The sequence below is a fragment of the Dermacentor albipictus genome, chromosome 1 (assembly GCF_038994185.2).
Source record: "Dermacentor albipictus isolate Rhodes 1998 colony chromosome 1, USDA_Dalb.pri_finalv2, whole genome shotgun sequence".
Lineage (NCBI taxonomy): Eukaryota > Metazoa > Arthropoda > Arachnida > Ixodida > Ixodidae > Dermacentor > Dermacentor albipictus.
This window is the reverse complement of record NC_091821.1, coordinates 186,063,777-186,091,667: the sequence shown is the minus strand read 5'-3', so window position 1 is coordinate 186,091,667 and position 27,891 is coordinate 186,063,777. Positions and strand designations below refer to the sequence as shown.

The 27,891-nt window shown below is 44.1% G+C and overlaps 1 protein-coding gene across 1 annotated transcript; it reads right to left on the bottom strand.

Moving 5' to 3' along the window:
- PIG-T (phosphatidylinositol glycan anchor biosynthesis class T) lies at positions 1–27,736 on the bottom strand. The gene is made up of 11 exons (XM_065456367.2): positions 27,524–27,736; positions 26,092–26,269; positions 23,459–23,687; positions 15,980–16,066; positions 10,306–10,393; positions 8,705–8,799; positions 7,813–8,014; positions 6,391–6,546; positions 4,709–4,958; positions 1,033–1,221; positions 1–265 (listed from the first exon to the last, which is right to left on the bottom strand). Exons 1-11 carry the CDS (start codon positions 27,711–27,713, stop codon positions 124–126), a joined length of 1,806 nt encoding a protein of 601 aa, XP_065312439.1. The 5' UTR covers positions 27,714–27,736; the 3' UTR covers positions 1–123.
- Between the last annotated feature and the right edge of the window lie 155 nt (positions 27,737–27,891).

The following is a 27,891-nucleotide window of genomic DNA, read 5'->3' as shown; positions in this document are numbered from 1 at the left end:
AATAACAAAAGCAAAATTTATTAGCACGGTAATTGAACTTGTGTAGCCTTTTATCCACAGGTTACATGCACAAATATGCACACAAAAGTGGTAATTAGTAAATATAAATAATCAAAGCCTAAGTTATTTGTTCTTCTTGTCTTGATCAGAACTGTCGCCACCTCCAGAACTCTCTGAAGAGCTTTTCCGGAACAATCCTTTTGCCTTGGATGCCAAATGCCGTAGCAGTCCCCCACTTCCTTTCTTTGCTTCAACAATGGTCAGCCTGCAGAGACATCAGAGATATATGCGTACAAGCAGGTTCAGGACGATCAAACCACCTTATAAAGAACCGAAATATTTTTACATAGCAAGTACTTTAGTATAGGTATTTAGACATATTGTACAAGGACTTTATCTTCACTGTAAAGAAACACCCAGTAATACTATCTTAAAAACAAGCATCATATTTACTGCAGCCGTACAATTACTGCTTAAAGTAGGTGGAATCTAATTGTCATGGTTTTATGTCTAGCTAGCATGTTTTCCTAAAAAGACAGATGGCATTAGATGTGAGCACAGAACTATTTTACAATAGATGTTCCAGAAGTTACATTGTGTAAAGTAATAGAGAAAATTTCCTTTTCCACAGAGCGTCTAATATCTAGGTTACGTTATATATGACACTACCAAATGTCCATAAACCTAATTCTTCACATCATACTTTTCATATGGTTTTAGACAGAATGTGAGATTCAGTGACAGTAGCTTTGATGCTGAGAAGAGAAACAGAATAAACCATGAAAACAACGTGACATAAACAATGATACACATCCTGCAACAGATGTATTATGCAATGAATTCATCATAAAGAAATGGCCAATGATCTGTGACAAAAGTCCTCAAGGCAATTCTAATCAAAGATGAACTTTTGAAGCTTTTTAGCCGTGATAACTTAGCATTATGATACCATCCATCATTCTAAGCAAGCAACACAGCAAGCAACACAGTTTGTTGGGTACACAAAAACATGAATAAGAAAATACCACTCACGCATTGGTGGCTATGTTATGTATGGGACCAAAGGCCAAAGCAACTACGGTGCATGCCAGGCAGATGACATTGTATGGCATGCTGAAGTCAGGTGTAGGCAGGGATACCAACAAGGTCTCAGTGTAGATGCGCACGAACTGCTTTCCTGGACCGGCTTTTGCGTCAAATGCTGATGCTGTTCCAGTAATACTGAAAAATAAAATGTATACATACAACCATCATCGACCAAGGTGGTGTAGTGGCTTTGGCATTGCGCTGCTAAGACCGAAGGTGCGGAATCAAAACCTGGCCGTGGTGGCCGCAAATAGGGGTGAAATACAAAAATGTCCGTGTACCATGGATTGGGTGCACATTAAAGAACCCCAGGTGGTCAAAATTTATCCGGAGTCGCCCACTACGCCGTGCCTCATAATTATATTGTGGTTTTGGCATATAAAATCCCAGAATGAACAATTAACCACCATGACAATTTTCCTATAGAGCACCCTTGTCAGAACAATGTACAGTGCTCACGGAATGAAACACGTCAATTTATGGCTAAGTAATGCGCATACTTTCGCTTCCACCGGCTGTAGTTCATGTCACATCGACGCAATTTCGGTGCGTACACTTACATCGTAGTCCTTGTCACCTTTGGTGACCAAATTCCTTGTGACATGACATGGTGCTCTCGCATACTTTGCACGTATGCAGGGTTTTACTAAATGCTCCGTGTCGCGTTTCATTCCGTGAGCACTGTACAGTTAAGAAAATGCACCCTTCACATGTGTGCAGGATACAATATGAGGGCTAGGAAAGCACTGACACATACTTTGAATAGCATATATACATACTACACATGCTTCATGCATATTGGTATGGGAAAATAGCGCAAACATTATGAAGTCATCTGTGACCGATCACTACAGTGAGGTACTCCAAGAGTACTCACAGTATATTAATCATTATATGGGAGGAATAACATACATGTAAGCGACTGTAAAATAGTTCTGATTACTGTCCACTCTGTGTAACAGCACCAGCTTTCTTGTACACTCTCTTCTGGAAGTTTCAAAGCCAGCATGTGAGTGACAAGAGTTGCCACATGGCCTTGCATTGGAGTTCTCACAGCATGTTTGATAATCTGAAGAGATCGAGAAGGACTGTATTTCTTAGGCTTTAGGGCTTTAAACCACTGAAAGCCGCATGTGTCCCATCAAGTGGCTTATTACGAGCACCAGTCACACTCAGTGGCTTCAAAACGTTTAGCAAATGTCCTAAATAGTAGTTGTACACAAGAAATAAAGAAAACGTTTTGTGAAACTGGTTCATTTGATACAATGTGGCCGCGGCACATAATTAAATCAACAGTGTGCAAGGTACCAAGTGACACACAAGAGGAACGCACAAACAGCGCCACGGCTGCATTAACTGAAGTTACAGTGAAAGAAGTACTGAGGAGTACAATTTGTTATCCTGTGCTAGCACTCTAAGGCAGCCCAACGATTTCACCACAAGGCGAGGAGGAAATGTATGGTTTCTGGTGCAGCAGAACGACACATGGTGCTTCAAGCATGTTCAGATTGGCTACATGATCATCTATGGAAGTTGGAAAAAAAATGCGTCACAAAATTTTTAGAATTTCAGACACATCTTTCAAGAAAAGCATGAGCGACAGGTGCTTAAGCAACAGTTATTAGTAGATACCACCCGAATAACATGTCATGCAGCCTGCGCAACTAACTACCAGTAGCAATCCACGAGTTGACATCTGCTGAAGCCACAAAGCCACTCACTTGTGTGCTGTGTAAGTGTGCAGGTAGATGACCTTTGAAGACAATGCTCTAATTGATTTAAAAAGGGTAGGGCGTGACAAGCTATCTCATGCCTTGCAGACACTGTTTCATCTGTTTTCGTAAACTTCCATAATTATGATGGTTTGTGCAGACACTTGTGCAAAACACATAGAAATAGGCAAAGAACACTCAACGTATCTACTTTTCTTTAGTGCTATCCTCATTGGCAAACACCTACAAAGGTGTTAAACAATATGTGGCCTATTGCCTGGCTCAGAGATAACAGTTACAAGCAGTGGCTATGAACACTTAAGACAACTAAAGCATGGGGCAAAAACACTAAGCAGTGACTTCTAAATAAAATTAACTTAATAAAAACAGTAAATACCTTAATTTATTATTGCACAAGTTACCCTACACCTGACATGGTGGTTGTCTTACCTCAATCATAGAAGTAACAGTTTGGCATCTGTCAGGATCTTTTCGTAACCTAGTTCTCCGTTGGCTTAAAACGCATTAATTACAGAATGAATGTCAGTTATAGGGAAACTAACAGTATTATTGTTCTTGTTTGAAGCACACATAATCTGGTATTTATCAGTGTGTGGATAGCCGTCTTTCTTTTCCTGCATAGATAGTATGTACTGTTAACACGAAACTGTCAACATTTCCCGTAATGAAGTCATTGTAAAGCACCAATCAAAAGGAAGGCAGCTACGCATGCTCTGGTGAATACATTTCACACTTAAAGAAATGTTGCCCTTTAACTGACAGCCCCATCATAATTATATTTAAACATTTGATACAGGAAGAAGTGCAAGAAATAGGCGCCTCCCTTGATATGAAAGAGCAGCAGGTGGCGGATGACCTGGAACCAGCATGCATGCTCAACATGCTGCCAGCATGCTGCCAACATGCTGCCTTTTGCTGCCAGCAAACTTCATGCAACAGATGGTGGCTCAGCACTGTGCCCTGTGCTGTGACCATATTGGGATGCAGGAGACAGTACTGTTTCTCCTGCTTAAAGGGGCCCAGCAACGCTTCCAAGAAAGGTTGTTGGGTGGCACCGATAGCAGCATCATGATGCAGCGATTTCATGCAATTCTTGCGATGGATGTGACATCAGTGTGTGGAACCATTGGTAAAAAATTTATTGCGTGATTTACGTTCTCATAATATTGAGAGTACTGTAAAAAAAAATATGGCATCACATTTTACAGGCATTTTAACTATCACCTAATTATCATGCAGCCATAAGCAAATTGTTGCAACCATGACAACGACGTGCCAACATGCTGAGCACATGGCATGCAACAAGCTGCTTAGTAGAAGCTGTTGAAACCATAAAAGGGATGCTATGGCCTCCAAGATAGGATCGTGTGCCACCCAATTGCGAATGCTGTCAACAAGCTGAGCAGGCTTGGCGACCATGGTGTGCTAATTTTCATTATGTAACATCCATGCCCCACAGCTATTAGGTGCCACACGTACCAAGTCATGGGAGAGTGAAATGTGGCATCCAGAACCGCGACAATTCAAGTTGTAGGTTACTCTAATTTTTCTTGTAATTTTAACTTTCTGTGACTTGGGTTTATATGCATTGATTACCACAATTTCTTTTGCTCTTAGTTCTGTGACATGCTAAGAAAAGGCCTGAAGCAGAAATAGTGGTCCTAAAGAAGTGTTGCAGGGTGCCTTTACGAATACTTCCTCTATGCCCCTGGAGGTAACACTACAACACACATTCCCAGTGAACGGAGGCATAGATAGCAGTAGCGTAAGATAACTAAAAACAAAGGCATACATGCTGCAATCTTCAGACAAAAGCAGCCACAAGCTACAATGGTAATAGCTTAAGAGCTGTTGTGTGCTACAAGTACTGTGAAAGAGTTACTACTGACCAGTGCCTCAGACTGGGGCAGAGTGAGATGTCACCACTGTAGTTGGCAACAGGTTCATCCAGAAGGGCACTAAGCACAGCTGCCCCAACATAGAAGCCATGGTTGGCATCGGGAGGGTATTCGGTCCATTTGAGGAAGGCTCGCTCAAATTCATATGACACGATTGTCTCTGCTGCCGGAGGGAGAATGAGGGTAAGCTCCAAATGATGTGGTCTCTCTCGATCACAACCTGGCTGGTAGCTGACATGCTCTGGAGATAGAAGGATGAAAAAAGATTGTATGACTACTCAGATGTGAACAATACTTGCATACTCTTTTCAGAGAGCTGTGTACACGGTCGTCCACTTCCAATTTGAACACGGCTCCGGGCGGCCGGCGAGGCCGGCGCTCCGCGGAGCGCCGCTCGTGGGCGCCGGGGTAACTAACGCGCCGGCGCACTGGCCGCCACAAGCCTGGCCGCAGCCGCGTCGTCTGCTACAGCGCGTCTGCACTAGTGTGTGCTGGCGGCTGAGGCCAGGCCTGTGGCAGCCAGTGCGCCGGCGCGTTAGTTACCCCGGCGCCCACGAGCGGCGCTCCGCGGAGCGCCGGCCGCCCGGAGCCGTGTTCAAATTGGAAGTGGACGACCGTGTACATAAGAGCTACTAGAGGATTCACAAAGAACATACCATACCACAGCCAACTTACATGTTTTAATGATGCTGAATGATGATGAGGCAGGCGTAATTTGCATACTTTATTCTTTTTACGTTGCAGTTCTTTCTCTACACTGACTACCTCTGCCTCAAGTGCTTCAGTTGTTCATTAGGTCTTAGAAGAGGACAGAATAAAGAAACATGAGAGTGTGTGGGCTATCAGGTAGCATGAAACACAAAAACAACACATGAAAAAATAATGCACACAGTGTAAGCCTGGTAAAGCACAGGTTGCTAAAGTTGCACAGGTTGCGTGGGTTTATTGACCGGTTGCCTTCACCCAAAAAGATCACGTTCTTGTGACGCCTGCCGCAGAAAGGATGTTCCACGTCCGCCGCCAAGGTCTGTGAGTGGTGCCGCCGGCTAACGCTCAAAGGGTTCTACAAGGAAACATAAATACCCAAGAAAGTGGACGGGAAAACGGCGTCGCGATAGCTCAATTGGTAGAGCATCGCACGCGAAATGCGAAGGTTGCAGGATCGTCCCCCACCTGTGGCAAGTTGTTTCTTCATCCACTTTCATTTCCATTAATTTATCATTTCTTTATTTCATTTATTAAGCCCAAGTAATTTCCCCTATGTTGTCCTTGGTGTCAGTGTTTTTTGGCTTCTTATGATATTCATTATTTCTTTAGTACGAATGGACTATCCGTGGCCAAAAATATGAGTGGTCAATTTTTTCTAACTTTCCTTGATGTGGAATGGTGTTTGAACTTTCTTAGGTTTAAACGAGAAACTTTCCATATCTTGTGTTCTTGAACTACTTGCGGATAAACCTTGACAGTTCAAAAATTATATTTTATATGAAGTATAACAGGTTTGCAAACCAGTACATGCCTTTAGGTTAGAATTACACTCTCAGAAAGTGCTTGTTTTGTCCAAATTCTGATATTTTTAATGTCTTGAGCCTATTGCTGAATGTGTAGTTAAAGCCTTGCTTGAATTAGTGAAAATGCAGTTAACTGAAATAAACCCAGAATGGCTGAAGTACCTGCTTTCAGCTGCCTTGGACCTGAAGAAATCTTCAATGTATGCAGGTACACGCGGAGGAACCAGGGAATGATGTCAAGCAGCACAGCTCGGACAGCTTTTGTAGGGTGATTGTTCTGGATACGACTGACTATTCCACCTCGCTCAAGACCGTAACCTGAAATATAAAACAACTATTCATAGAGCTTTATGCATCTATTGCCAGTACCATTCACGCATAAATCTTACGCAAAATTCTAGATAAAGTTATTTTAGCAACCATGAAAGGTTAAAAAAAAAGATGTGACAGTCATTAGGAAGCAACTTTCTTGTGAGCAACACAGGCATCACAGAAGGAGCGTTGCACTTTCATGTGCAACCACAGTGATGTACATCTCAGTTTCATGCTGTGCACTTAGGCAGTAATAAAATTCAGACCCTTCATGGCTACCATGTTTTGTAAACTGTGGCTGGGTGACTGTTCTGAAGGCCACTGTTCTAAATACATTGTCACTGGGTTGCTGCACTAAATACATCTTGGGGGATTTTTCAAAACGGTTATAATATCTCATAATACTTGCTAGCAGTCAGTTCAAGTAAACTCCTAGAATTCAGTTCAAGAATTGCTAGTTACACTTACCAGGTGCATTACCTTCAAGTTTGTTTTCTTAAACACGAGTTTATAGCATTTAACATTATTCATGCTCCTAAAACTTGCACACTATTACCACTATGCCATAATATGCAGCCTGTAAAGTGTATGTAGATTAGTATTAAGTGAGACAATCCACAATGTAACACCAATGACTACTTGAAGCTACAGCAGTTTGCAGGCTTTTCACCATCCTCTTTTGTTCACTTATTGTCTTTACACCTTCGAATTTGTGAATGCATTATCTTTCATAGTGTTGGTAAAATGTGCACTAGCACTTTTAATGTGACAATTTAACCAGAAGGCTACAGCAATCTTAGAGAAATGACATTTTAAAAGTGAGCACGCCATTAGTGTTTCTATGCAAGTGCTGAATCAAAAGTGCTGCCAGGAGGAGAGCTACATAGGCCTGTTTGTTCCTTAAAGGAAAATACTGCAGGAGATACCTAGTGGCACTTTCCCCTCACTGCATTCACCAAAGCTATAGTAAGGCTTTTATATAACAATACAGTGTGACACTTTCATGCAGTTATCAGCATCATGTACAGTCGGGCACAATGTGCCAATTATTGAGTTATGACATGGCTGTGTAACACATCCTGGACTTGGAAAAAGCGACATGAAATCACTATTGAAAAGAGAAGAAGAAGAAGAAGAAGAAGAAGAAGAAGAAGAAGAACCATAAAATGGCACATTTTAAGAGGACAACGGTCCGTGGTGCAAACAAAAAATTTTACGAAGGGGTAAACAATTTGCACAATTCAGCATGGGTGACAGTGCCTCTCAGCTTACCCCGAATGTAGCGGGTAATGTGCAGGGGCGGCTCTGGGATAAGCCAGAAGATGTGGGGCTTCTCATACTGGGCAGCTAGGTTGAGACGCCCCTGGGCCACGTGGTGCTTGAGGTCATAAATGGCCAGGCTGCGCTGGTGAGCTCCCTCTCCAGAGACTACCAACTGTGTGGGCTCAGGACTAAGCCGGTACGTTCCTACACTCTGCCCCCAACATCAAGTACAGCCACCATTATCACAGCAGCCCTGTGGGCGCAGAATGTGCACTTTGCCAACTGAGAGCAGGTATGCAGCATGTAAATTTCAATCAATAATTTACTAATATAGAAACGAACAAGCAAGATGAAAGAAATCTGAAGACAATGAAGAACAAGAAAAGTACAGTAAACCCTCATTAAAACAAATTCACAGGGACAAGAAAATTACTTCACTGTGAGTGGTATTTTCTTAAAGGCTCTAAAAGAATGGATAGGTGGGCTAGTTGGTAATGCATTATAATAAAAACTTAGAGCACTAAAAACAAAAAGGACATAGAAAAAGAAACACATACCACATGCGCGTGTGGTATGTGTTTCTTTTTCTACGTCCCTTGTATTTTTAACAAAACAGTCGGGCATGGCCAGACTGCAAAGACCTGCACGGCCTTTTTTTAACAGCGGGCATGGCCTGAATGTTCCAACGTGGGAGCGGCCCCCAGCACGCTGAGTCGCGTACCCCAGGACTTTCATTAAAGTTTTGTACCCATCCATCTATCCTTAAAGCCTTCACAAAAGTACCATTTTTTCCAACATGGTAAGAAAAGAGTTAAATACATTGTTACTCTATCAAAGAATAAAAGAACACTGGGCAATCAATGCTAAAAGAAACAAATGATAAATCTAGTTTGTAACTTACACCATTATTAGATATATCAACGTAGATGGTACTCATGGATGATAAAGGGCACGAAGTCTTGATTCCAGCTCCAAATAACTTGCTGAGAGACCATGCTGAAACACAACAATAAAAACTACAGTGAATGCAAAAGGTTTCTGGAGTTCTAACTTCATTACAAAAATTATTGTACTGATCGATAGGACTAATTCAAGTAAGGTACACAAAGTTCTGCTAGTAGACTCTTAGCGGTGGCTGCTAGGGCCACTTAGATTAGAGGAGCAGCTCAGAGTAGACAGCAAGCTGGCACCAAAAAGCTAGGCACAGAAAAAAAAAAAAGCGAGAACTACTATGTACGCAGCTATATTTTGCCTTTAAATGCTTGAGGCACAAGCGCTGCCACCTTCATGGTAGAATTCTAGTTGAGTGGAAGAGCCCAGCTGCATAATTTTACATATTATATATTAATGAAAAAAAAAAGTACTATATACCAGTGCAAAATGGTCAAAAAGGCTTTCTACACACCCTACAGCTGCTTCCACAAGTGTACAGAGCTTCTTGCAAAAGTTGATATAAATAATGCAGCGTCCTTCAGCTGAACCACAATACAACTAATTTTGGACACAGAAATTGTTCAAGCCAGGGTTCTCCCTAAGGGGAAGCTCTGCCCACTAGTCCAGTAAACTGTCCACCCCTTTGAAGGGGTACTCAGCAATCAAAATGGTTGATTTGGTGAAAATTCTCGTTCTTATTTTTTATTTTCATTATTCCCAAGTGCTCCTTTATCATGCGGGGAAATATTTAAAAGAAATCTGAAGTATAATTTGAGAAAACTGCTCTTTTCTAGTGCGCTGTTGACAAAAATTGGGTAGAAAATCGGGCTTCAGAAGGTGCAATCACATAGTGGATCATGAAGCTTCCTGCTGATGCAATGCCACCATCTTGGTATCATTGTAAAGAGATCGAAGCTTCAGATAACTGCACCGCCATATTTTGCTGTGCAAATTAAAAGCAAAAGAAGCAAAGCAAAATAGGAAAAAGTGCCGTTGGAATTCATTACTGCAGTCACGTGCACACAGGAGCTCTCCTATTGGCTGACATAGATTCAAACTGCTATCGCATGTTTCACGTGCATTTTGACAATGGCAAGCACTGCATTTTTTTATGGCAATGTTTGGCAATCGTGATAGGCTGTGTCGCTGGCTCGTGTATTTTTCGTTAATGTGTTCAAAATGCAAAATTGTTGAATGTCCCATTCAAAACGACAGAATGATCCTATAAAAAGAAAACAAAGGTATAAGAAAACCTTATTTGTGTGTTTACCGGCCCCCCCTCCCCACGGCTGGTTTGCAGTTCAATACACAAAAACAATGAGGAACTGGAACTTTCATTTGAAGCACCCTAGCCAGAAGGTGTAATAATAAAGCAGTATACTTTAGTATATACTAACATAGCAACAGCACAACTATGCTTCACTACACTGTAACACAGTTGATAGAAGAGCAAGACGGGGTTAAAAAAAAAAAAAAACGAGAAGCTACCCCACATGAGCTTTGCTACGGAGACACTCTTAGAAGACGCCAGAAGAAACGCTTATTAATACTAGATTGTTGTCAGCTTACTCTGGTATCCATTTTGTGCTGCCACAGTATCAAACACCAATGACACTGACATCTGGAGCTCCAGGGTGGCATGCACACAATCTTCATCCTGATATCAAAGAAAAGAAAGAATGTGACAATTACTTTTATTTGTCGTATGCCCAAACTTGCCACTATTAATGTTTGAACTTCGAAAGATGTTTAGAAAGAAAGGATGAAATTCTTGAATGGGGCATGTAGAGAACAACAAATTGCCAGCTTATTACCAGCAATGGAACCTTACTGATAGTTATACATATGTAAATTCTGTGAGCAGCAGCACACAATTACATAATGCAAAACATGTTTTTCAGTAGGGGTGCTCAAATAGTAAATATTTTGAATTCAATCACATGTGAATATTCAGAGAAAGATTTACTCAATATTGACTAAAATAAAGAATACTGTATCTTCATTTATAAAGCAAGAAAAAGGTTGTATGAAAACGAAGTGGCAAAGCAAGCTAATTTATGTGATTCAGTGCACATAATGTTGTCCACAACAATGTACAATCAACTGGGTAGCTTGAAAATTAGTAGTGAGTGTAAGGTGATAACTCGTACAATCATGATGATGACTAATAAAATACAGTAGTTGCACACTACTAGATGCACGGAGAGAGTTTGTTTCCTTGTGTACTAAACTAAAACCAAAAAATGTAAGCCATTATTATCTCCATCATTTATTGTACCCTTAAAGGCTTCTTGCGGAGTATTACAAAAGGGGTGAGGGGAGGGGGTACGATGTTCAGAAATGCTTGGAGATGTTTCAAATATTATTTAAGATAAACAAAATGTATCATGTAGTGGTGCACACATAGTAAAGTACATTATGAATAGAAAACCTAATTTGGAATAAGTTAAGGTGATTAATCTGAAGGCAACCTAAGTACAGTCTACCAATTCTTTAACAGTACCACGCAAGTGTCAGCTGACTGGAAGCGCAATTTTCGTCTGCTAGGCTCCTTTCACCAGCACGACACAGCTCTTGGCATGACTAACTCGGTGCAAGCTCCCCAGCATATCAGAGATAATGGCTTCCAGTGAATTTCGTGCGCATGTGCTACTCTTGCTGATCTCATCGCTTCGCGTGGTTAGAAGGTGCTGACTGGCCGGCCAGTTGCCACTCGCGCGGTACTGTTAAAGAATCAGTCGACTGTACAAACAACTCTTGATCAAATGACTGCGTGTTGCAGCACAATAAAATTAAATACTCTGCACATTTGCGGCCTGAAGCAGAAGCATTCAGTGTAGTGGCTGCAGGAATGGCTAAGCATTTCCAGCTGACTAGGGTCAAAAATTGACATCTAGAGTAACTGGAATTTGCAACGTTCATGATTCTTAGGTCTAGCATGGCAGACAGAGACGATTGCAACACTGCCAGAATATGGGTTTGGAACAAGGGTGCTGTTGTGTTGCTTTAGTGGCTTCTTCTCTTTACAAAGAATTTTGAACTTTTCTTTCTTTTTGTTTTTTATGCTAGCTACACCACACCCACGCTCCAGCCAATTCTCCTCCTTCTCCTCTATGAGGGATGGGGGAGCGTGAGCTACACGTACATAAAAACGCTGGTAAGGAAAGTAGTTGCTGCCCTAACAAAGACAAGTCCCATAGTCTAAACATTGGCTTAAAGTGACATTCCTTGATGGACTACTGCTCATCATTTCAAGTTTCCATCTTGCTTTGTACTTCTGTCTTATAGTGGCTACAGTACCTCTACGATAAAATGTATTGCCTAGATAAGGAAGTTTCACATTATTATCAACAATGAGTGATGATGAGCACATGTGAAATATCTAATTATGACTAACACTACATGCAGCCTGTTGTTTTGCTTGCATGCAAGTAAGTGCTCAGTGGTTTATCACAAAGCACAAATGATACATTCTGCGCTGAAAAGCGTGGAAAATGCAAACAAGCATGGGTCAATGCAACTTTTGCATGCTCTTTTACAACAGCCCAGTGGAAAGGATCACCATAACTTATAATAATAGAGAGTTTTAGAATAGGGGCCCCCAAACGTTTTGGGGCCCCAAAGAAATAGCGTCGAAGCCACTGCACATGCGCGAGACGCAAACTGCGTTTGGGTTTTGCGTTGGGAACGCTATTTCACCAATTTAGCGGGAGCTCAAATAGCGTTCCCAAAAGCTTTGCGTCAACAAACATGGCGGCACCCATCGAAGCGATGGCTCTAACCTAGCACCAAACCGGGTTCGATTCGCGGTAACGCGTGAAGTTCGCAAGCTAGGAGAAGTACTGCAGTTATCGCTTTCTCTCAACTAACGTGTGTTATGAAGATTGATTCATTAGACGCCGCAGATTCCGAATTCGAGCGTGGATTTTATGGCTCGTAGGCCTAACACGGCTAAGCTTGGCTGGTGAAGGCACATAAAGTTGGTTTTGTTGCTCAAAACTAAGCACAACTAATTGTTTGCTGCTTGAAGAATAACCTCTAAATTGTAATGAAACGCGAATACACGCAAGTCAAATTTACTATTAATATTATAAAATGGTATATTTTATTTTATTATTTCTAATAGCTTTTCTTTATTTTATTTTATTATTTTTATTATTTCTAATAGCTTTTTTTTTTCACTACGCCGTAGTGGCGCTGTCAGCGCAAAACGCTATCCGCAAACGTAAAACCCTATTCTAAATCTCTTCACTCCTGCGTGCCCCAACGCTAACACCCGCAAAGCTCTTTGGGGCCCCAAAATATTGGGGCCCCTATTGCAAAATTCTCTAATATGGTCTTTACCACTGCAGCGTGTCTGTCTAATGAAAATACCGAATGACAGCATATGGCGTTTCTGAAATGCATAGCATATGCTTATGGGGACAAAGTAAGAAAATTAGTGGTGAATTGGTTTTTGCAATGTGACATTTACACTGTTTATTTTTTGCATGTGCGTATACATACTTTTTAGTTTGCAGATATAAAAAAAATTCATTGAGCATATACTGCGATCAGGCCATTCATGTGGATTACCTAGACAGGCAAACATGCACAAAAATAATAATTTTCAGTTACATATTTAATAAACTTCCACAAATATAATTTTTTGAATATTCATTTTGTAAACACATGTTGCAATTGCAAAATTGAAGCCAAGTAGCAGTGAAGCCATCTTTGCTTAGCAGAAATCCTAAGCATGACTTCTCAAGATATCTGTCACCAAAATAGGCTGTAAAATAGGTTGGCATTCCAGTGAATAATTTTTTGAAATCTTCCCTCTAGAAGTTCCAAGATCATATTGACATGTGTACATTGTTTGTCTTTTTCTGGTGACCGCTTCTCACTGGCTAACCACTGTTGCAATGTTATTGCTCGACATAGATGCGCCATTATTTATCCAAACTTTCTTGATCGTTGTTGAAGACTCTATAGCGAAAGAATCTTGTCAGCAATCAGACTGCATGCGCGACGTGAATAGTGGTGTACATTCTAGAACGGATGCGAGCACTAATGATTACTCTGGAATGTATGATCTGACTGAAATATGATGTGACCCGCACGTCAGCTTTCGACGATCAATGACTATGCTCAGCGTTAGTGTTGTGCTTGAGTGTAATTTGCTTTTTCTGGGCATAAGTTTGCTCAGTAAAGAGTTAGTTTCGTAACTCACAGTTGTGCCACTGTTGTTCTTCACTGTCACTGCAGCGTTACAACTACAACACCAATGCATTTTTTTAGGAGACATTAAGGTCAGATGACTCGAAACAGGTGCTAGTCTTGCAATGTCTGCTCAGTGAATACGATTTGATTATGTGGCCTCATTTCTGCATTTGCAACATGCGTGCTCTGATGAATAAGAAAAAATTGAAAAGTAGTATACATATATGAATTTTGTGTATGAAATTTTCAATTTTGCATAGGCCCATATTTTCCAGTTATACATCATAAATCCTCTGTGCACAGTTTCTGTCTTATGTGCTGTGGACTCATGAAGCTACTGCCATTTTGGAATTCTCAGAATTTTGAATATGTCCCTTACTAAATCTGACTCTGTTAGTACATAGAATATAAATTATACTGAACATGAATTATTTTATGCCATATTTACATGGGTGCTTTCAAATGCCATTAAAACAGCAAAAGTTGACACCAACGATGAGTTGACTGGAGTTTACGTGGCAGCCCCAACTGCCATTCACACTTAAATGACAGTTACCCTAAATGGAGGCTGGCAGACATATTTGACAGCCACACTTGTAAACTTTTGAGATTGCTGCCCCCAATGAGGAAAGTATGGCATCCAGAGTGATGGATATAGCAAAGCATTTTGTGCAGATGTGAGCGACGATCGACGCGGTCATACACAACTGGGTTGATTATTTATACAAAAACCACACTGCAATATATTATGAGAAAACAAACAAAACTGAGATACATAAATAAACAACGAGACAGGAAGGCATGAAAAGACACCAGAATAATATATAATTTAAACAGTTTCTAAATGGATTGTCTTGGTTCAATGCCGATTTCACTAACTTATCTCACAAGCCTGTATTGAGCCTTAAAAATGTTACCCCCATCACAGGCGCACCCGCAAACTCCGTTGACATGAAACTCCCTAATGGAGATTTACAGCAGTAGAGTTGTGGCCATGCTACATGGCCCAATGCGAGCTTTCGACAGGCACCGCATGGGACAGAAACAGCGCTGCTGCACTTACTTTCGCATGCAACTGCTCACATATACAGTAGATGTTAAAGGCAGTTTTTTTTTTACGAAATATGTAAGCTAATAAATCACAGCGAGAAAGTTTGCTGTATGTTACTGCAATACTTGTTTTCCAAGCACAGCGAAGCTGAAAGCGATGCTAGCCACACTGCACTCTTGCTTTCTTGCGTGGGCAACGTGGGTCATGTTGTTTGACTGGTGCACTTCGAATTGTGACTCTGTGCTGTGTAATCGTGTGTGCATTTGTGGTGAGCTCAACTGCTTCCAGATGAGTGATGAAACGGATAAACAAACAAAATGGCGGAACGACATTTCCCGATGCGGCATGGCGAAGTGTTGGTGTAGAAGGTACAGGCGCTATGTCCTTAAAAACAAATTAAAAACTCCAATAATGCGGCGCATAAACCAACGCAAAATAAATAAATAAATAATAGTGCTAAAATTTGTAAGTGAGCCAGTTACGATTTTATTACCGTGGTTTTCTTTGCAGCTGTAGCTATCTGGGAATGAGAGTACTCCATCCAGCCGTAATGGTCATTGCCGAACTCCCTTCGCCAAAATCTCCATTTAACTTCCTTGGTGCAAGGGAGACCGTGTGACACGAAGTGCAACTCCCTTGACGTAAAAATGAAGGAGGTAAATGGAGTTTGCGGGTGCCCGTGTGACAGGGGTATATTAATCACTGTAAGAAAGTGGAAGTTCTTTTTCCTTTGTGCTGTATTAGTCCCTGAAAGTGCAGGCAAGTGCAATGCAACTACTACCATATGCGTTACTGTACACTGCCTTCTCGCTGTACTGTATTGATGATCTTCACACCTTAATCGTATGCAACATGTTAATTTTGATCAATGATGAACTTTTTCTATCACAACATAAGAATTGTTGGTACATTATACATTTATGACCACCTACAGTGGTGCTTTGCCCCATGAAGGCAGTCGCTATTCTCATGTATTACTATTTCACATACCTGGCAGACTGTCTTCAGGTCTAGAGCCAGAGACATGTAGTTCGCTGTGAACAGTTGCAGGGCATGCAGCAATGTTGCAAGTCCAGCCTGCCATGAACAGGACAAAAGTTGGTTAAAAAATAAAATCATTTTTGGTTATCAACAGTGAGAAGAAAAGCAAAACAGTGACCAGAGGTCATCATTGTTCACCAAGAAAGTGCCTTGCTTATTTTTAAACCAAACATGGAAAACCACACACAGTGCACCAGACCTTCTACAGCATGTCCATCACAGAAATGCCTAATCGTAAACTGCGGTAGCCTTGTTGCCTCAAAACTGCCTCAAAAGCCATTGTCACACACATCCATTATTTTCACAACATTATAATAACATGCACTGATATCCCCCATTAGGCAATTTCAGCCAACCAATGCAACCCTAAAAACAAGGCATCTACATTGTAGTGTGCACTAAAATATTTAATGTGCACCAAATCGTACAGCTAAATGAAAGAGTCATACTTTGAAAAGCGTCAGTTGCTGAGCTGCAGTGGTAACAGTAAAAGCTGCCACTGTGGACTACTTATGTTTCTGGAATCAAAGTGTGAAAACAAGTTCACATCTATAGGTCGAACTGACCAGCAAGTGCGTCAGCTTTGGTTTTGTTGAAAAACTTGCCAGCCACTTTTCAATCGTACTAAGAAAGGAAAAAAAAGGAAGAAATTGTAAAAAGAAAAACAAGAGTAGTGAAAGTTTAACATGAGCCACTGGCCATGAACTACAGCACCTACATGTTAAAGGTCCCCTCACCAGGCCCCATAGCAAATTTTGGTTACACGCTGGACGTTGTTACAGGGAGCGTTCTGCCGCAAAAGTTTTTCAAATGGGTTCATTAATAGCTGGGATAGAAATATTTCAGTGCTGCAAACCCATGATTTCAGCAGGCGGGCTCCACTGCCAAGCAAGATGCTCTCTCCGCTCACCCCGTCTGGCCTCTGTGAGCGGAATTCCTTCCCTACGTTCTCCCATACCAGACCTCGAGGATTGCGTGACGTATATGTCACAGGCCTTCATTTTTTTTTTCCCTTCACTTCTTTTTTTCCTGGTGCAATGCACATCTGCTGATGGCGGCGCGCACGAGCTGTTGTCACGTTCGTGCAGCGCGCGATTTTGTGTGCCGTGCACAAGGCAACACGACTAGCGGTATAATTCAGTGCTACACGAATACTGAGGCAGAACAAGCAGATCGCAGAGCATGATTACGCGCTGGAACACGGTAGAAAATGGCGCAGTTTCGGTACCTGCGCATGTGACCGCATGAACCGTGGAAATGAGCAGACAAAGCAGAAGTACATCTCTCTTGCTTCGGTGCGAAGTAACACAAAAAACACGCATACATTCCATTTCTGTGTTTTATTATTTCTCTGAACTTCAATTTGTCAATTCAAGCAACAGATCGCACAGATAACAGATGTTGTCTTGAATAATTTTCGAAGTCACGTTTCACCAAGAGCGATGTCACGCTGCAGACACGACTGTGTAGGCGCAGGTACACAAGTACGTCATCACCCGGCTTGGCGCTGTTGGAACCTCAGTGCTGACGCCCGTTATTGCAATCGCACCGCCGGCGCCCGTTGTTGCAAATGGGTCGCAAGCCCCAAGGGTAGCGTTGGCCTGGCGGCCTGGGGCACTACTGGAAGCATCTGAAGGACCTGGCAAAGCATGAGTCGACTGCTAACAGAACAACTTGTTTATTCTAGCATCGCAAAAGAGCGGCCGGTCAGGTCGACCGAAGTGGAGAGACGGGAGAGCAAGCTTCTCGACGGAAGAATTCGGAGCCTCTCTCTTGGCGTCCGGGGGCAGCTGCTCTTATACTCTCGGAGTTGAGGGCAAGAGGGAACGTCACGGGTCGAGGCCACGTGACAGCGAGGCACGGACGAGCTGAGAGACATGTTGAGACGAGTGTAGTGACGCATCAGCCGGGCCGGCGCCGGTCAGACCTCCTCGCTTCACACTTGGGGAGCTCCTCTCCCCGGCTGCCGCGCTTTGACAAGCGTGGGCACACACACACACACGCACACACGAAGACACGTGGCACTGAAACAAGCCTGGACGCGCTTGGCGGGCATGCGTTGCGGCTGCTCCGAACGGGCCAAAATGTCCGCCGCTTTGAACGAAGCCCGGCGTCCGTTGCATCCGCGCCGGCTATACCGCGCGTCGTAGGCGAAACGTAACAGACCGCCCCGCCGGGGGAAGGAGATCCCGATGGTCAGGGGACTGCATCCGCTGTCCGGAGGGATGTCGCTCGATGATGCTCATAAAGGCCGATCCACACGACGGACCAAATTGCTCTTTTAGACCGCGGTCCGCGCATCACGTGATAGGACGTCACCAGTTCCTGCGTACCGCCGTTGGCCCGCGCAAGACCGCGGCCCTCGCGGTCCATCAAATCGCCGAGGCTTTTCCCGCTTTCGTTTTGGCGGCGGACCGCATGCAAACCGCAGCGATTTTGGCTTAGCCAACGAATGTTGTCCGGCAACAAAGTGTCGTCAGCCAAATCCAATCTAGTTTTCGGCTCAGCAAAAGCCAGTCAAGCCAGTAGTTTCATGTCCGCCGTTCCGCCTACACGTGCGTGCAGCAGACATATTTTTTAAACACCGTGTCCTCTTGGAGTGACGAGGAGGTTTTTTCATTTTGTATACCTCGTTGAGCAGTTCCCGGCTTTGTGGGGCTCGAGCCGGAATGATAACAATGATAACACTCTGGCCGAGAGTGTAGCTGGTTGGTCTGCTCTGCTGTCTGCTATGCGGTCCGCCGTGTGGATGTGCTCTGCGCCGGACCGGACCGTGCCGGGCCGTGACGTCGCATCACGTGACCGAGCGGCCCGCGGACTTGGTCCGTCGTGTGGATCGGCCTTAACCGAAGTCGGTCGTCCCTCGGCGTTTCTTGGGCTCAGCGCACCAAGAAGGCCTCGTTCTCACGTTCAGGTTCACACAGGACACTGCTAAGTGACTTCGGGAGAGTTGCCATTTTTCTCTCGTTCCCAGCAAGCGTTAGAACTACGCCGAAACTCAACCGCTCAGTCAGCAAGCACGAAACAACCCTCACTAAGCCATGCCAGGCTCTTTCCCCCTTTTTTTTCTACTGCCTAGTTCCTTACAGTAGTCTAGCAGCACTCAGAACGCGTCCACAAATTGGGAAATTGCACTAGAAAGCACATCATCACTTTGAAACACTACACAAAAGCAATATGTTAAAAATCCTGCCTCAGGAAGAAAAACATCAGTAACAAACAATTTTGAGGCTGATTCCCACGTTAGGGGCTTCGACTTAAGCCATCGGCGTTACCATTGAGACTCCCCTTTTTGTAACGCACCTCAAAGGAATATTGTTGCAAAGCGAGGCTCCAGCGCAGGAGGCGGCCATTTGTGAAAGAGATGGTCTGCAGCCATTTGAGAGGGCAGTGATCCGTCTCGAAGCATGCGAAGCGGAGATCGCAGCGAGCGACCGTACACTAGCTCAGCTGGCGAAAACCCCGTAGCCGCATGCGGCGCGGTCCTCAATGCAAACATCACCCCAGGCAGAAACAGCTCCCAGTCAGTTTGTTGTTCAAACCACAATGCTCTCAACACGCGCTTCATGACGGAGTGGAGCTTCTCAAGAGAATTCGACTGTGGGTGGTACACTGAGCTGTGTAACAGCTTTACCCCGCACCTTTCGAGAGAGGCTGTCGTCGAAGCGCCAGTAAACACTGTGCCCTGATCTGATTGGATTTCCGCAGGAAAACCAACTCGCGCAAATATGGACAGTAGTGCATTGACTATCTCAACTGAGCTGAGTTCTTTAAGCGGCACTGCTTCAGGGAACTTTGTCGCTGGGCAGATCACAGTCAAAATGTGTCTGTACCCCGTGGCTGTTACCGGCAGAGGTCCCACTGTATCAATAACGAGCCGTCTAAAAGGCTCCGTAATGATAGGTACCAACTTCAACGGCGCCCTCAATTTGTCCCCTGGTTTGCCCACCCGCTGACAGGTGTCGCATGTCTTCACAAAGTGGTCTGCGTCCCGAAAACACCCTGGCCAATAGTACTCTTGCAAGAGACGGTCCTTAGTTTTCTTAACTCCTAGGTGTCCGGACCACGAACCCCCATGCGACAAGCGCAACAGATCTTGACGGTAGCACTGAGGCACGATCAGCTGATCGAACTCCACTCCCCTGCGGTCTATATACTTCCGGTACAGGACCCCACCTCTTTCCACAAAGCGAGCATTTTTCTTGGCGATACCTTCCTTGACAATGCAGCGTATGTTTTCTAGGCTGCCATCCTTCTTTTGCTCGGCTATCAAAGCCGACCGGCTGACTTTTAGCAAATTATTAAGTCCGTCTGACGTAGGCGCGATGAGCAAATCTGCAGATAGCTCTTCTAACTTTCCCGCATCGGGAATTTCCTCTCCAGTATCTGGTGCCTTCAACGCTACAGGCTCAATTTTATTCAGTTCGGACGTGCTCTGAATATCAGCTTGCTGCGCCTCTGACCCTTTTTCATTGTTCGACAACGTCGGTCCCGCAACTATCGCCTTTGCAGCGAGCTCCCGAACCTTTGATCTGGTTAAGGCCTGAACGCTAGCCTCACCAAACAAAAGCCCCTTCTCGCGCAGGAGGTGATCGGACCTGTTCGAAAATAGGTACGGGTACTGGGGGGGCAGCATAGATGACACTGCCGCCTCTGTCTCAAGTGCTCCGAAAGGTCCTTCAATAAGCACTTTTGCTACGGGCAGACACACGCTATGAGCTTCCACGGCTTGCTTGATCCATGCGCACTCGCCCGTGAACATATCGGGTTCTACGTAAGAGGGGTGAACTACATCCATTGTAGCTGCGGAATCGCGAAGCACTCGGCACTCTTTCCCGTTCACGAGGAGGTCTCGCATGTAAGGCTCGAGAAGCTTCATGTTCTCATCAGTGCTGCATAATGACAAAAACACTACTTTTGTTTTTGTTTCCGGACACTGCGCCGAAGAGTGACCCGGCTTCTGGCACATATAACACACGCGCGCTTGCCTCGCCTCGAACCGCTTTCTGCGTTCGGCTTCGGCTGCCGCCGTCTCCTTACGTTCGGTCATACTGCTTTCACTCGCATCCGCACTACGTGTGTCCCCCTTTGCTCTCATGGGCGTGAACTTCGGCCTCTCAAACTTGGAGCCAAATTCACCCTTTTGACCGTCCTTAGCTCCGCGAGCCTGACGCGTCACAAACTCTTCGGCTAGCTCAGCGGCTCTAGCCACCGTACTAACGTCTGGCCTATCCAAGACCCAGTACCGCACGTTCTCAGGTAACCGACTATAAAACTGTTCTAGCCCGAAACACTGCAGAACTTTCTCGTGGTCACCAAACGCTTTCTCTTCTTTGAGCCACTCCTGCATGTTTGACATAAGCTTGTAGGCAAACTCTGTATATGACTCACTTTTGCCTTTCTCATTTTCACGAAACTTCCGACGGAACGCCTCCGCTGACAGCCTGTACTTTTTTAGCAGACTCGATTTCACTTTGTCGAAATCCTCTGCCTCCTCTCTATTCAAGCGAGCGACTACGTCGGCCGCCTCGCCGGGTAACAAAGTGAGCAAGCGCTTTGGCCACGTTTCCCGAGAGAACCCCTGCTTTTCGCACGTTCGCTCAAAGTTAACCAGGAACAAACCAATGTCCTCTCCAAGCTTAAACGGCCGCATCAGGTCAGTCATTTTGAACAATACTCGTTCTCCTGCACCGTGTGCCTGACTTCCATTACGAGCGCGTTCCATCTCTAACTCGAGACGCTTCATTTCCAAAGTGTGGTCGCGCTGTTCTTTTTCTTTCTGCTCTTTTCGTTCGCGCTCATCTTTTTGCTCTTTAAGTTCGCGCTCCTGTCTTTTTGCAGTCTCCCTCTCCTCAATGGTCTCAAGGCATTCCGACAGCTCGTCATCCTCAGCTTCTAACTCCAGAATAGCCCTTAGCAGTTCTGGTTTTCTGAGTTTGTCTGAGACATCCAGACCCAACTCTCTTGCAAGCTCCAGCAATTTCAGTTTGCGCAACGACTTCAAATCCATGGCTGCTCTGAATGCTGCTTTCTCTACTGCCTACTATTGTCTTGCCGGAAACTAACCAGGCAGCAACGACAACCACAATTACCAGCTCTGTTTCTGACACTAACAAAAGCCTGGCAAAACTCAGAAGAAGAAAGTCCCGCACTCACCAAACCTCGCAGCCAAGAATTCAGCGCAGTCGTTCCGCTGCAGGCAACCAGTCATCACACAGGGCTCGTTGCACTGCTCCCGGATGGTCGTTGTGCTGCTCAGCATACAGTCAACCGCATATCTTTGCTGCTGGCCTCCGTTGTCGTGATCTCACCGCTGGCAACCAGCTGTTGGAACCTCAGTGCTGACGCCTGTTATTGCAATCGCACCGCCGGCGCCTGTTGTTGCAAATGGGTCGCAAGCCCCAAGGGTAGCATTGGCCTGGCGGCCTGGGGCACTACTGGAAGCATCCGAAGGTCCTGGCAAAGCATGAGTCGACTGCTAACAGAACAATTTGTTTATTGTAGCATCGCGAAAGAGCGGCCGGTCAGGTCGACCGAAGTGGAGAGACGGGAGAGCATGCTTCTCGACGGAAGAATTCGGAGCCTCTCTCTTGGCGTCCGGGGGCAGCAGCTCTTATACTCTCGGAGTTGAGGGCAAGGGGGAACGTCACGGGTCGAGGCCACGTGACAGCGAGGCACGGACGAGCTGAGAGACATGTTGAGGCGAGTGTAGTGACGCATCAGCCGGGCCGGCACCAGTCAGACCTCCTCGCTTCACACTTGGGGAGCTCCTCTCCCTGGCTGCCGCGCTTTGACAAGCGTGGGCACACACACACACATGCACACACGAAGACACGTGGCACTGAAACAAGCCTGGACGCGCTTGGCGGGCATGCGTTGCGGCTGCTCCGAACGGGCCAAAATGTCCGCCGCTTTGAACGAAGCCCCGGCGTCCGTTGCATCCGCGCCGGCTATACCGCGCGTCGTAGGCGAAACGTAACAGCGCGCAGTGGCCGCGAGGAGAAGAAAAAAACGGCATTCGGTTTGAAATTTCAGATCTTTCCACGGCGCGTAGCGATGTAATATTTTGCGGACACGATCATTATCCCGCAATGTATTCTCTGCGCTTGTAAACTCAAAATGGCCAGACCTGGGGAGGGGCCCTTTAACACACTCTACATCCGCATGCATGTACATAACAGAGCTTATGCCTTATCTTGACCTAAATGCACTACTCATCACTGCCTGGCACTTTATTTGATTTTCATGACAAACAAAATAATATGACACGAACATTTGCAATGCACAGTAATGGCCATAATTTTAAAAACCCCTGGCAACAGCAATGGCCAGCCAGTTTGAGCTTTTTGCAAGCTACTCTAGAAATATTACGTTGCTATTTAATGAACACATTACAAGCAAGGCACTGAGAGCCCAAAGAGCGTTTACCTTGCTGCTGCATGGTAAAAGTTTCTTCCATGGAGTCAAATTCTCTGTGCAGACTGACTCGCGGGGCAAGGCAGCATACCGCAGAAGCGATGAGTTTGCTGAGCGAACCCATCCTTGAGGTTGGAAAGATCGCTTAGGACTCACAGTCACTGTATCATCAACAAAGTTAAGCGATGCACACAGCTGGCCTGACAAAGCATTTGTCAAGTTCTTCCAAGCACTGGAGACACTGAAACAGATAAAAAGCTTGATTAGACAGCTAAAAGTGTAGCTCAAAACAGCAGCAGATGAAAATGTGTAACTTCATGGCCAACCATATGGCACATGAAGGCAATAAGCTATGTGCCCACCATAGCACCTGTTTGATATTACCCATGTTAAAAAAACATGATCCTACATTAATTTAACTCCCAGGCTCATCATCATGCGTGATAAGAGTGACATTTTCTTTTCTGCCTGCTAAGTGAACGTGTGCTTTTAAGACGTCATCTTTCATAGGCTATAAAGGCCCAAATTTCGGTCTGGCTTGGTCTGGCTGAGTGCATCATGCAATGCTAATGCAGATGTGCGTCTTTTGTCACCTGAATCATTATCTCATATTTGTGGTAGCCCAAAGCGTTAGTGTCATGACACTGCTTGATGTACTTTGGTAATGGTTCCTGGAGTTCAGCGTCTTGCGGCACTCAATGAATTATGCATTTATTGGCCTTGCAGCCCATGAATGCACAGGTGCATCAGAGATTTAGTTTAATCTTGAACATGGTGACTGTTCCATTAGACACATAGTAATTTAAAAAAATATGAATTTAGCTTTCACACTGCATGTCTTATAACGACAAGTGTAAGATAACCAATGGCAGCACTTCAGACTGCATTCAGATGATTCCAGATGCTTGCAGAGAATTTGCAGACACAAATGTAGGCCAGAGCATATAAACAATGTAAGTCAAGTAGTAAACGAAACATAAGCAATAACATGATCTTGCACAACGCAGTAGGTGGTGCAACTTGATCAGACAATAGCTGTTGAAGACCGGAAGTACAAGATTAAACATTTTCATTGTGTTTTTAGTGAACTGGTGTTTCATCATTTTATAGAGCTTGCCCAACGATCCTACCCGGACAAGGGGGCTGCTGTGGTGCAGCACAACTGAGCTACTACACTCAACACACAAACAGCCATGTCAGTTTTACAAAACTCGAGCCCGACAGACCCTCGGATTGCCTTTACACAAAAGAGGTCAAGGCAAACAACCATGGAGACCACCAAAGCCATCCGCGGGGCAGCGTGACCCCATAGGGTGCACCACGACGGGTTCTGGGTCTGGGCTCCATTAAACCAAACAAAAACATGTGGGTAGACTGGCACACATGGCCAAGTTGAGTGACCCTGTACTTGGTGCAGCAGTGTACTACCCTCTGCCGAGGCAGGGCAGCATGTTTCTGGGAACTGTTGGGTCACTGCAAGTATGGAATCACCAGCTGGAAAGCAAGGCAATTACAGAGGCACTGCCACAATGCGCAAGTGGTGAAGAGAACTTACATTAATGCCAGAAGGTTCAACAAGTAAAAAAAGTTCCATAAGCCACAAATTCCAGCATATCAGCCATGCTTCTGTATATGTATATGTAAATCTGTATAAAAGCGGAGTGTGTTGCAGACGTCTGATGCCTCATGAACTCAACTAAATGAAAGCACCACCTACAGCTGTCATGGACACCACTCCAAGGTGCATGGGCTGATTCCCGAGTCAGTGCAGTACTGCACCGATCCCCGGCAATTCCCACTGCATAAAAGAATGCTTATTAATTCTTTATGGCGTTGTTGATGCATTACAATGTGCTTTGGCACTTTACAGTTTTTTTATACCTGTATAGGTTGCTGGAACAGCCTCTTCTTTCTATGGTGTTTTCTCGCATTACATATAGACTCACGCCATGATCTTTGCTAGAATTCTGTCTATATTGGCTTGGCCACTCAAAGAAAAGCAGTCCTTGTGGTGATGAGTCAATGATGATGCTATGCAGTGAGAGGTTTGAACAGAGTCTCACACTGTTGCTTGTTCTGCTTTGCTCTGGGTGACAAGTTTTTCATAATTCACTGCATTTCTTAGAAAACCGGTGTGAAATTTAAGCATGGAATATTCTAGACCACTACTGTTACAAAACCCAAGACACCTTCAACAGCATCAGTGCATGACAGCATTGTTTATATTTTGGCCATAATATCGGCAGCAGAAAAAATCTGGGATAAACAATCAGCTGAGACACAGGACATACTCTCACACAGAATATATTGTGAAAATGTTGTGTGCTAACAATTCTTGAACAGTTTTGGCTTCAGAATTTTTGAGTGGCTGGCCCAGTCTTTGAACACTGATGAAAAACGTGAGCCGGAAAGGACAGGGCACAATTTCGGTCATATAGAAAGGAATATGATTAACCATCTTTATAAATCGTATATAGTTAATCCTGATTAAATTATTAATTTTATTATTTAACAGGCCATTTAACATGCTTAACATGCTTTAATAATCAATATGCAGAACCAGCTCTGATTGTACATGGTATAGCCAGTCAATTTTTTGCAAAGGGAGTATTTTGTATATGCTGTCTTAGCAATAATAAGCTTACCTCAGGGTGTCAGGGGCAAACCAAGCCCAAAGATGAGCTCCGGGTGGTGCCTCCTGAAAAGGGTAGCCCCACTTAAGATGCTGCCAGCGGCCCTGTGTCAAGGACAGGTGTAGTTCCTGGACCCGCTGCTGGCTCACAATTTCACCAAGGGACAGGGGAAAGAGCCGGAAGTGCTGGACTGCGCATGGTAAAGTAAAATGGAGCATATTTTTGCCTTTTAAGGCTGCAGTGGTTGGGGCTTGCCTCTTTTACAAGTTAGCACATTATGCAAGCAACACATGAAAAAAGAATGTCTCATTCAGAGGGTCTCTGCAAAGGCCCTAGCAAAATGTGCAACTAAGCTTCCCTGTACAGGGTAATTTCTTTTGTAGCTGCCATAGAGAAGGCCTTGAGGCTCCAATATGGTGCAACAGTGGCTGCTTCTAATGTGCATGTGTGGTCACTATGCATCGGCTGCACACTCGCTTGCCCAGACTACACTTCATCTCTTAATTTCCACACGAAGGCTACTGGTGAGATAATGTGCCTCTTCAGGAGAGAAAACGGCATCTGTGGAAAGGAACTACATGGTTAAAAGACATCATGTTGCACTTAATTTTTGTCTTGACGGTGGCCATTCCACCACAATTAAAATTTTGTTTCCCAGGTTTTGCAAAGGGTTCCCAACACAAGCATGCTGTTTTACAACATGCACATATGTATTAGCAATATAAGTAATTGGAGTCTTTGACCAACTTAAAATGGCGTTTTGAGACTCATCCAGGCTTCTAGACATTAATAAGTTCTGACTGCTTCAGTGACATTCATCGAAGTCTACATGCCACGCCGACCTACGCATCGAACAAAGTTATCAAGGCACTGCAGTCACAATGCTCAGACATATCATAGGTACACGTGCTATCGTACTAATTATAATGATATACCTTAAAAATTATAATGAAGAAGCGATGCCTATAAACGAAAATAGCCGCTTTTTATTTATTTCCTTCCTTCGGAGGGGTAGAAGAGGGGGTGGTGTCAAGAACATCAGCATTCCACAAATTATGACAGCAATGTTCCCTGGTTGCAGCCACAGTGCACATCACAAGTGATTAGAAAGTAGAAAAAAACACTGCAAGAGAAGGCTTTGGTTCCCTGCTAATAAGATATACTGGAAGCAACTCACACATCGAAGTATCAAGCAAGCATGTTGTGCAATGAATGCTAGCAATAAGGAGAAACTACCGTCAACGCTCCACATCCAACATATGAGGTGAGTGCGAACGCAACAACCGACACTTCCGCACAGAAAAGACTCACCGATACCAATTTTGCGTTACACATTTGTGCATTCCGCAATGCAACCAGTTCGAGACTAGCACACTGAGGTAAACAGCAACTTTAAACGTCCTGCTTGTGCCGGGAAGCAATATAGTTTACGATATATCCTTACATGTTTGCTTTGCTCTGTGAATGTTCCATCTTGTTGTGAAAAGAAAATAATTATATACATGACCACTAGATAGAGGTTTTATGAAAAGTTCTTCTGTGAAACTATCACTGTGTTGATCCTTAGATATACTGCAGTGAATGACAAGAAAACTACACAACCACCACAAACACAATTTCAAGGCAGACGCCATTTTCAAACAATGCCGGCTTGCATTACATAAAAGCATATATCCAATCGTAACTTTATCAGGCTAATAAAAATGCAAGAAGAACTGATCTTGTTACAATTTTTTTCTAATATTAATAATCTTAGTAATATATTTAAATGTTAAGGAATATAGTATTGCTATTTGAGAACACATGATCGCC